Genomic DNA, 11,814 nt, shown 5'->3' on the forward strand with positions numbered 1-11,814 from the left:
CACGACTGATTATCGGTTAGCCGATATATCGGCCGCATTTTGGTGATTTACCGATTATCGGCAAGGGCAAAAAACGGCCGATATTATCGGCGCTAAGTAACCAGACGGCCAGCAACGTGCGTACGTGAAAATTAATGCAGAGCGATACCTTGTTCATAAAGGTAAAATCACTCGTATACCTAATTCAACTCATTCGTAAAAATCTAACGTATTAAACTAGGTCAAAGCGTCTGATCTTGCGTCCACCGCATGTCATGTTTATCAGGCGCGTGTAACGTCGAGGTTACTTTAGGTCACTTACGCGTCTTTACGAGTCAACGTGATACACAAATAAACTGCATTAGCTGATAAATATAATGTTTGTTAAATGGAAGGGAGGTAAAATTTATTAGAAAAAATTCCAAATTAACCAATTAAGTAATTACAAGTTCACTAATAACTAATTAATAAAAATTAAGCCTGTTAGTTGATTTTTATCAGCCATATCAGATTCTTCCGTTTTATTCAGTCAAGTTTTTTAGGTGCATTAAAATATCGGTTATCGGCAACTGAAATTTACAAAATATCGGTATAGGTTTGAAAAAAGCAATATCGGTCGGGCTCTAATAAAAAGACCAACTTGCCCCAACCCACTATATAACAATACAAACCACTGATTCTTTTCCATTTATTCAAATTCAATGGGCAAATAAGCTTATACCAGGCATAGGAAAATTAAGTGTTAATGTACTTTGTTTAATTACTCATTATATAGAAAAAAAGTAAAATTATTGGCTATAGGTATAAATAATGTAGTTTATAATGTGTTTATATGATAGCCAATGTTTATTTTGAGCTTAAAATTTAATAATTTACTAGGAAGACATGATCTCGTCATGTTTGAGTGTATGTACACGCTGTATTTTGTTGAATGCCTTATGTAAATAATGAAGAGCATTTTCCACATAATTTTGACTACTCTGGTATTCACATGTGACAGAGTTTTATAACAAATTTGAAATATTTTGTTTTAAAAACAAAATTTTTTAACAAATTTAAAACAAGTCATTTTTTCAAAAGATTTTCTCTCAACATGCTTAAATTTTAGCATTTAACACATAAAATATACATATAGTAAGGTTGGGGAAGACTTTGTGACACCGCACATAATATCCAATATCCTGATCGTGTTTCAAACAATTAACAACGGTCTATGGGAGTCGTGAGAATACGGTTTTATAATTCTCTATAATTCTATTTATAGTAAACAAAGAACAATCAAAGAATTATAAAACTGTATCCTCACGACTCTCATATGTTAATTGTTTAAAACACGATCAGGATATTGGATAGCAAGTACCAAAGGTGTTCCGTTTTTCCCCACCCTACTATATCATACATACAACCTTAAAATTTCAGTTCCAAGTTGACATAGAGGCAGGGAACCGTCAAATATACCACAGATACTGCATGGAAAGAGCAGCTGCCCATTCTGCTCATGTATTCGCCACAGTATCCGACATAACTTCACTAGAAGCTGAACATCTGCTTAAACGAAAACCAGGTTCAAAAATCTAATGTTTTTTTGCGAAATTTTAGATTTTATAATTTAAAAATTTTAATATTTTTGTGATAAATATTTTTCTTTTTCATCACTTTGTGTTAATTTTCTTTATTTTGTTATTTTGTGTCAAAAAATATCATGTTTGCTGCAAAATTTTAGATTTTGTTATTTTATTATTCTATATTTTGTAAAGTTCTTTTTTGTTTTAAATGTTCAAGTTTTTATGTAATTTTTAGTTTTTTAAGTTGGATATGCAATAAAGTCATTTAAAAAATACTTTAATTGTTTTTACACCCGTTTTAAAGCATTTAGCCATTATAACACTGTTTAAAAAATAATTAATCCTAAAAAAAGAAAAGCAATTTTTTGGACGATTTTTGGGTGTTTTTGTATTCATGTTGCAAACTGTTAAACTGTATCTTTATGAATACAGATTTAATTCTTCCAAATGGATTGAGCATAAAGAATGCACAGTGTATGCATGAGTTTCAAAATCTACACGCGATTGCAAAAGAAAAAATTCACCATTTTGTCAGAGGTCATTTTTATGGGTAAGCGTTATTGTAAGAGCACGAGTGTTCGTTTCTGGATTTTACCCCTTTTTTTTATGCATTATGTGGTAAAGTACAGGGTGTTGGGTGTAAATTCCACCCCATGTTTCACACATTATGTGGTAAAGTACGGGGTGTTGGGTGTAAATTTCACCCCATGTTTCACACATTATGTGGTAAAGTATGGGGTGTTGGGTGTAAATTCCACCCCATGTTTCACACATTATGTGGTAAAGTACGAGGTGTTGGGTGTAAATTTCACCCCATGTTTCACACATTATGTGGTAAAGTACGGGGTGTTGGGTGTAAATTCCACCCCATGTTTCACACATTATGTGGTAAAGTACGGGGTGTTGGGTGTAAATTCCACCCCATGTTTCACACATTATGTGGTAAAGTACGAGGTGTTGGGTGTAAATTTCACCCCATGTTTCACACATTATGTGGTAAAGTACGGGGTGTTGGGTGTAAATTCCACCCCATGTTTCACACATTATGTGGTAAAGTACGGGGTGTTGGGTGTAAATTGCACCCCATGTTTCACACATCAAATTACATCATAACTATAACACAACTTTAAAACAATACATAAAACTAAACACTTTAACACAATTTCCAGGCATTTTGACCTCAATTTGGATAAAACACTGTACATGTTCATTGCTGGTAGATATGAATACAGCAACAAAGGTGCAGACCTTTACATTGAAGCTATGAGCCGACTTAACCACAGATTAAAGGTGAAAATAAAACATATTATACTTGAAACTAGGATTAAACTCAGTGTTGAAATATCTTAACATATTACCATTAAAGCATTGTCGCCTACCTTGGGGGAGTGGCAGGCTTCAAAATCTGGTGAGGTCCATGCAGTATTTGGGGTAATGGTCTTAAATCTCAGGTCCCATGACGTGCCACGCTCAAAATTAACGCCTCAGAATTTGTCTAAAGTTTTAAAAAAAACTTTTCGTTGGGTTGTCAAAATTACCAGCCACACATAAAAACATCCTCAAAAAATAATCGCCCACAAAGTAACATACTTGGTTTGTTGGTTACTCGTAAGCTGACATGAGGTGTATGAAACAGAACATCCAAGGCTTGTTGTTTTCCTGCCTTGTGAGGATAAAGTAAGTTACACTCATTCAACTTCCCATGCCCCCATTACGCAAATATATATAAACATAATTGATTATATTTCTAAATAATTAAATAAATATAATATAACCCTCCAAATGATTAACAGAAATGTGACCAAAATTACCCCCTCTCCAGATTTTGTCCCAAGATAAAAAAAAACATTCGTTAAAAATTATAAAAAACAACCCATTCTCTCGTTACGCAAATATACATAAACATCATTATTATAATTTAATTTTTTTAAAATTTTTTTTAAGTTAAGATTTGTTTTATCTTACTGTTTTGTATCTGTGTAAAAAAAAATCTAAGTCCGATAATAATATATATATTTATATCATTTGTTCAATTTTTTAATAATTAATTATAAATACCTTTCAGATGATAAACAGTGATGTGACAGTGATTGCTTTTCTAATATTCCCTGCATCAACTAACAACTTCAACGTAGAAAGTTTAAAAGGCCAAGCAGTGGTGAAACAACTCAAAGAGACAGTTGACGTCATTAAGGACGACATTGGAAACAAACTTTTCGATCTATGTTTGAGGTCAAATATTTCCTTTTTTTCTGTGAATGTTTTTACCAAGAAATTTATTTTTTACTTTTTTGAGTTAATTTAACAGTTTTTTTATTTATTCATTTTTTATAAACAATTTCTCTGTCTGTTATTTGACTAGATTATACCAAAGTTTTTTTCATTTTTTTTAAAAACTATTGTTTTATGTACACAAAGTTTACACAAAGTTGAATTTAACAATATCCCAAAAAATCATTTTTTATCTTGATTAAAAATCAGCAAAAATTTTTTTAAATTTTTATTCCTAAATCTTCTCCACAGAGGGAAACTTCCTAATGAGGAGCAGTTACTCGACCGCGACCACGTTATTAAACTCAAACGATGTATGTACGCAAACCAGTGTAGTACTTTACCCCCCATCGTTACCCACAATATGACTGATGACGCAAATGACCCAAGTAAGAATTCTGGAAAAATCTGAAAACATTCTGATTTTGTTGTTACCGGGCTGAACGTAAAATATAAACTAAGTAAATTGCTGTTGTGGTAAAAAAAAACACACAAAAAATTATCATACTAAAATTTTTGTATTGAGTAGTGTGGGTAAGATGGGACACCTTTTAACTCTAGTTTCTCGTCCTATTTAGTAGTAAACTAAAAAAATTTAAAGAATTATGAAACTATATCATTATCCTCGCGACTCCAATTGACCATTGTTAATTGTTTAAAACACGATCGGGTTATTTGGATAATATGTGCAAAAGATGTCCCGTCTTTCCCCAACTTACTATATATATATATACCTATGAAAAATCTTAATTGGTAATTATTATTCTACCGATGTTTTGTTGTGTGACAAAAAAAAAAAAAGAGCTATTTACTTAAATGCTTTAGGGGTGTCATCTTATACAGTTTAAAATGGTTCTTTAAATTTTTGTGTAACTTTTAAACTAAACTGTAAAGAAGGGAAAGTAAAAATAATAAAACAATAAAGCGTCAATTAAACTAAAAAAAATCAAATATGTAACTCCCATAGTCCCATATTACACTAACACATTTGTATTTCAGTCCTCAAACAAATCCGTGAGTGCAAATTATTCAACGCACGCAGTGACCGTGTTAAACTCATTTTCCACCCGGAGTTTCTTTCGCAAACCTCCCCCTTGTTATCCATGGATTACGACGAGTTCGTCCGTGGGTGTCACCTCGGGGTATTCCCCTCCTACTACGAGCCATGGGGCTACACGCCAGGTAAACTGGAGGTTGAAAAAAAAAATTGTGAAACTTATTTTTTTCAAGATTTTTTCTTTAAAATAAGATTTTTTTCTTTATGTTGTGCATTTGTGTAGGACTGCCTATTTTGTATAAAAATCTGATACGTAAAAAATCTGATGATAACTTGACAGTGTGTACGAGGTGTCTAAACATTATACTGTCGGGATCCTATAACTCGACAGCAAGCATGTGGTGTATGAATACACAATGTGTGTCGGGCTTTTAAAACTCGACAGCGAGCATGAGGTAGAAAAACCAAACATCTTCCTCTTCCAGCGGAGTGCGCCATCAAAGGCATCCCGAGCGTGACGAGCAACCTCAGTGGTTTCGGATGTTTCATGCAGAGTCATCTTAGCGATCCGGAGGCATACGGGATCTACATCGTGGATCGAAGGTTTAAAAACGTCGACGAGACGTGCAATCAACTCACCGATGTAAGTTGGTTAACTGGTGTAGTACTTGCCCCGTTGAATTTGGTTAATTTCAACAGAATCCCTAAATTTATATTGATTGTGTAGTAGGTTGGGGTAAAACGGGTCATGTTTTTATTCTTTTTTTGTCCCATTTGGTAGTAAACAAAGACTATTTTCAGAATTATATGAATTATATAACTAGAGTTGGTATAGTAGGGTGGGGTAAAATGGGTCATGTTTTTATTCTTTTTTTTGTCCCATTTGGTAGTAAACAAAGAATATTTACAGAATTATAACCATAGCATTGGGTAAAGAGCAATCTCTTTCTTAGACCCTGCCCTGTCAATAAGACTTACCAAGATTGAAATGAGGGTTAAATGATTTTGGAGGGTGTGGGTTATAGACTCTGTGTTAAAACACCCAATAAATATTTATATCGGGTGAAAATTGGTAGCAGAAAAATATTTTTTTCCCCCCAAAAAAAACAGAAATTACTAAAACACGAAAGTGTTGATATGAAATTTGTGCCAGAGTAGTTAAGATACGTCTGCTTGTAGTTGTGGACAAAATAGCGCTACAAAATTTAATTAAAATAAATTTTCATTATTACATCACAGTACCTCTACCATTTCTGTCGAATGACTCGTAGAGAGAGAATTATTCAGCGAAATCGAACGGAGCGAATCAGCGAATATCTTGATTGGTCACGACTCGGCATGGTAATGTGTTAAATTATTTTTTGGTCAGCAGCAAAAATGTTTACGCCTAACCCTTAAACCTAAAAGGGTTGCAACAGTAAAATAGGTTGAATGAATGAATGTAACTTACTTTATCCTCGCGTGGCCGGAAAACGACAGTTGTTATCACACGGGTGTGCACCTCGCGCCAGCTTACGAGTTACCAAGTATGTTACTTTGTGGGTGATTATTTTTTGGGGGATTTTGCGCGCTAGCCACTACGCCACGGCGCCGGACATTACCAAATCGAAAACGGTTACCAAATCGAAACCTTTTAAAATATACAAAACAGAAATAGTTGCGGACAGTCTTTCCCATAATAAAAATATTCCTACTAAAAATGTATGTCGCCTTCAGCAAGTCACTTAACGGCAATTGCTCCAACCCAGTGATCCCTTATAGCTTTCTAAATTATCAGTCATAAATTACAAAAAAATGTCCCAAAAATTTTGTATTTTTTTTTTAAAGTATATATGAAATAAAATGCTCGTGTAATAACGACTGCCGTTGCCCTGCCACTCAACAATAAATAAGTTACATTTATCTCCCCCCCCCACCTAACCCCTATACAATACGCAGTATTACACGAATGCTCGACGTTTGGCGATTGATCGAACACACCCAGAATTTCTCGAACAAACAAGATCTTTTTCACCGGTAAGTCTCATTATATCATAAATTTCACAAAACTTAAAAATATTTAATTGTTTTTTTAAAACTTAAAAGTATTTAATTGTTTTTTTTAAAGTAAAAAATATATTGTTCTTTTTTAAAACTAAAAATTATTTCATTGTTTTTTTAAAGTAAAAAATATGTTTCATTCTTTTTCAAAACTAAACAGTATTTAATTTTATTAAAAACTAAAAAAAAATATTTTATTCTTTTTGAAATTGTGTTTTTTTAACTTTTTTTTTTAATTCACCCAACAGCTGTATTATATAAAAACAATTTGTTATTTATTTTTTCAGCCTATATGTAAAAGTTAATAATTTTTCCCCACCCACCCAACAGACTGGTTCAGTCCGTCTACCACGTCCGTACTCCGCTCCAAGTTCCCCGTTTGGTTCACGCATAGCTTCACCTTACCAATCAGATGAAGAGGATAATAAGGTGAACTATGATGTCATAATAGTTATGATGTCATAATACTTGCGATGTCATAAAAACCGTGATGTCATAATGACTGTGATGTCATAATAATTATGATGTCGAATAACTATGATGTCATTATATATACATATACAAACATATGATATATTTTTTTTTACAATACAACATGTATATTATTATTTTTTTCAATATAAATGTGATGAATAACCTTATAAAATTAAACATCTATAAGATCTCTGATGTCTTTTTATATACTTTTATATATTTTTTTTATTTTTTTCTAAAATGCAATACATATATATATTTCAATATAAATGCGATATATATATATATATTTCAAAGTAAATGCGAATTACTCTATAATAAACATCTATAAAATTTCTATTTCACCAAGTTATCGTATAATATTTCTATACCCCAGGTGTTTGACGACGATGACGGAGACAGCGGACTCCACACCTCAAACCTTATTTCCACGGATACAGAAAGTGTTCTCTCAACGGCTACCACTCCAAATGGGACGGGGAATGATGTGATAAGTTCGACCGCTTCGGATTTGTAATACAGATGATGATGTCATGAGCGATGATGTCATAGGCGATGATGTCATAAGTGATAATGTCATAAGTGATGATGTCATAAGCGATTATGTCATAAGTGGTGATTTCATAAATGATGATGTCATCAGCAATGATGTCATAATTGAGGATGTCACAGTTTTTTTTGGTTTGTTTAAAAAAAAACTGCAGTTCTATTTTAGCATCAAAAATGTTTTGCAAAGTTTTTTTTTAATATTTCAAAACTCCGGATTTATTACCATAAATTTTTCGTTTTAAAGTTGCAAAAGGTATTATAAATACAAGGATTTGTATTACAAAACACACAAAAAAATGCGCAAGATGTGCTGTTCATGTTCGCAATTATAATTGTACATTTTAATTTAAAATTCTATGTGAAATTTTTTTTCCCAGCATTTTTCATGCTTGCTTGGCGTACCTGCTCTCGATTTGCGATAATTTTTTTTTCCTGTTTTACTTTTGTGATTTTTCATTGTACGAGACGCATTTGTATATTCAAAATATAATATAAGCTTTTTTTGGTAATCAAATTAATATAATTAGAATAATTTATCATCGTTTCTTGTAAATACGTACATTTTTAAATGTATCTCCATTGTAATTTTCCTTAGATTAAACATATACCTCTAAGCAATTCAAATATTTATGTAAAAAATTAACTTTATTTTTTTTTGCATGCATCTTCAACAATTTTTCTGTTATTGAACAAATGTTTAAAATTCAGGGCCTGCATGCAAAAAAATTTGTGTTAACAAATAAAATTACCACTTTGCAGCATATTTAAAGTGGAATATTCAAACAATTCTTCCATTAATTAATGTCATTCATGTTTTTCACATGTTTTATCTTTTTTCTGAAACTGAAAAAAATCTTTTTTTTTTGTATTAAATTTAATAGAACAAAACATTTGGCTCAAGAATGTGTTTAAAATTCAGCATTTTGTATTTTACCAATGCTGTTATCAAAACATAATTTTAAACTTATGGTACTACAATTCATTTATTATTAATTTTGTGCATCTTTGCTAAAGTGAATAAATAAAAAAAGGCAGTTAGTCTGGTGTTTTACTGGTCAAACTTAGACTATATTTTCATAATTTCCAAGTTGAATGGATAAATAAAACTTACTTTATCCTCGGTGGCCAGAAAACAACAGTCGTTATAACACGGATGTTCCTACACCTCGTGCCAGCTTACGAGTTACCATGTATGATACTTTGTGGGTGATTATTTTTTGATTTTTTTATGTATGGCTGATCATTTGGACAACCCATTAGTGACCACTGGGTTGGAGCAATTGCCTTTAAGTGTCTTGCCCAAGAACAGATACGCCCACAATGGTAGCAGCGACGGACTGTTTCTATAATTGTAAAATATAATACATCGTTTCTGTAATTGTTATAGCTGGTTGTATAATTGTGATATAATACACAAATCTGGCTCTTACTAGAAAGCATTGTGCAAATCTCATTTCCAATTAAAACTACCAAAGAGATATCAATTTTGCCAATAACTAGCATTATCGATTTTCTCTTATTTAATTACCATCATATACTGTATATTTGGTAATTTTTGTTTGCTGCAATTTTGCTAGCACTTTGTATATTTGTAAAACTGTGTACATACCTGTTCAATTAATCAAGGTAACACTTAATTGAATAATAGTTACACATATGAGAAAACTGACATGTAAAAATAACACTTAGATAATAAAATAATTGTGATGTCATAATATAACTGTGATGTCATCACTATTGTAATTTTATAATAAATATGAAGTCATTATAACTGTGATATAACAATTATGATGTCATATTATAACTGTGATAACACAATAATTGTAACATCATAATAATTATGATGTCATAATATAACTGTGATGTCACAATAATTGTAACATTATAATAATTATGATGTTTTAACGATGTTATAATATTCATATTAATTATGATGATGTCATAATATAACTGTGATGTCACAATATTTATAACATCATAATAATTATGATGTTATAAAACTGTTATATTCATGATAATTATGATAATTTTATAATAAATATGATGTGTTAACAATGTTATAATAATCATAATAACTATGACAATTTTATAATAATTATAATGATGATGTTATAATAATTATGATGTCATAATATAACTGTGATATCACAATATTTATAACATCATAATAATTGTGATGTTATAAAACTGTTATATTCATGATAATTATGATAATTTGATAATAAATATTATGTTATAACAATGTTACAATAATCATGATAATTATGATGATGTATAATAATTATGATGTCATAATATAACTGTAATGTCACATTAATTGTGATATCATAATAATTGTGATGGTGTTTAATAATTATAATGTCATTATATTTGTGATGTTATAAAAATGTTATAATCATAATAATTATGATGATATAACAATGTTATAATAATCATTATAATTGTTCATGGTGTTATAATAATTATGATGTCATAATATTACTGTGATGTCACAATAATTGTAACATTATAATAATTATGATGTTTTAACAATGTTATAATCATAATAATTATGATGTCCTATTACAACTGTGATGTCACAATATTGTAACATCATAATAATTATGACATCATAACAATGTTATAATCATAATAATTATGATGTCATAATATTATTAGTACATATGATGTCATAATATTAATTGTGATGGTGTTTAATAATTATAATGTTATTATATTTGGGATGTTATAAAAATGTTATAATCATAATAATTATGATGATATAACAATGTTATAATAATCATTATAATTGTTCATGGTGTTATAATAATTATGATGTCATAATATTACTGTGATGTCACAATAATTGTAACATTATAATAATTATGATGTTTTAACAATGTTATAATATTCATAATAATTATGATGTCCTATTACAACTGTGATGTCACAATATTGTAACATCATAATAATTATGACATCATAACAATGTTATAATCATAATAATTATGATGATGTTATAATAAATATGATGTCATAATATTACTGTGATGTCACAATAATTGAAACATTATAATAATTGTGATGTTATAAAAATGTTATAATAATCATACTAATTATGATGATGTCATAATATAATTGTGATGTCACAATAATTGTAATATCATAAAAATTATGATGATGTTATAATAATTATAATGTCATAATATAACTGTGATGTCACAATAATTGAAACATCATAATAATTGTGATGTTATAAAAATGTTATAATAATCATAATAATTATGATGATGTCATAATATAACTGTGATGTCACAATAATTGTAATATCATAAAAATTATGATGATTTTATAATAATTATAATGTCTTAATATAACTGTGATGTCACAATAATCGTGATATCCTAATGTTATTAAACCACCTTTTTTATTTAAAATGAGGTAACATTTATTTGATCAATAGTTACACACATGTAAAAACTGGAATGTAAAAATAGCATTGACAGCGTTGAAAAAGCACGATTACTAATTAAACTGCAAACGATTTTATTCTTTGTTTTCACGATGATGTATTTCATGAAGTTTTTCAGGCGTGAAAACACCATGTTCTGTGATGATACCTCCCGTGATTAAATGATGTGGCGTAATATCAAAAGCTGGGTTCCAACATTTTATTCCTGTAGGAGAAATAATTAAATTATATTTTATAAAAGGATTTTTATTGCTTGTTTTTAACACTATAGTTGGCATATGCTTTCCCCATAAAGTAACATACATGGTAACTCGTAAGGGGATACGAGGTGTATGAAACAAAAAAACTATAACAACTGTTGTTTTTAGGCCTTAGGAGTAGGAATATTTCGTAGGAATATTTCGTACAATTTTTGTCAACTAAAAAAAAATATATATACATGATATTTTTACCTTCTGGTGCAATTTAACATCTGCGATTTTATCATT

At 30.0% G+C, this 11,814-nt stretch overlaps 1 protein-coding gene and 1 long non-coding RNA gene across 2 annotated transcripts in view; one reads left to right on the forward strand and one right to left on the reverse strand.

Moving 5' to 3' along the window:
• LOC100183713 (glycogen [starch] synthase, muscle-like) overlaps positions 1-8,758 on the forward strand; it is a 12,215-nt gene extending 3,457 nt beyond the window's left edge. Inside the window, exons 6-16 of the mRNA XM_002125045.5 lie at positions 1,399-1,543; positions 1,977-2,094; positions 2,714-2,834; positions 3,610-3,776; positions 4,068-4,204; positions 4,815-4,997; positions 5,298-5,455; positions 6,052-6,153; positions 6,751-6,828; positions 7,183-7,281; positions 7,703-8,758. Coding sequence (XP_002125081.1) covers positions 1,399-1,543; positions 1,977-2,094; positions 2,714-2,834; positions 3,610-3,776; positions 4,068-4,204; positions 4,815-4,997; positions 5,298-5,455; positions 6,052-6,153; positions 6,751-6,828; positions 7,183-7,281; positions 7,703-7,843 — 1,449 coding nt within the window. The 3' untranslated portion in view covers positions 7,844-8,758. The remainder of the gene's footprint in view (positions 1-1,398; positions 1,544-1,976; positions 2,095-2,713; positions 2,835-3,609; positions 3,777-4,067; positions 4,205-4,814; positions 4,998-5,297; positions 5,456-6,051; positions 6,154-6,750; positions 6,829-7,182; positions 7,282-7,702) is intronic.
• A 2,519-nt stretch (positions 8,759-11,277) lies between these two features.
• LOC113474666 lies at positions 11,278-11,814 on the reverse strand. Its single transcript, XR_003396354.1, has 2 exons — positions 11,779-11,814; positions 11,278-11,531 (listed from the first exon to the last, which is right to left on the reverse strand). It is a non-coding gene; the product is annotated as an uncharacterized LOC113474666 (long non-coding RNA).

This window comes from Ciona intestinalis, chromosome 11, assembly GCF_000224145.3.
Source record: "Ciona intestinalis chromosome 11, KH, whole genome shotgun sequence".
In the NCBI taxonomy this organism is placed as follows: Eukaryota; Metazoa; Chordata; class Ascidiacea; order Phlebobranchia; family Cionidae; genus Ciona; species Ciona intestinalis.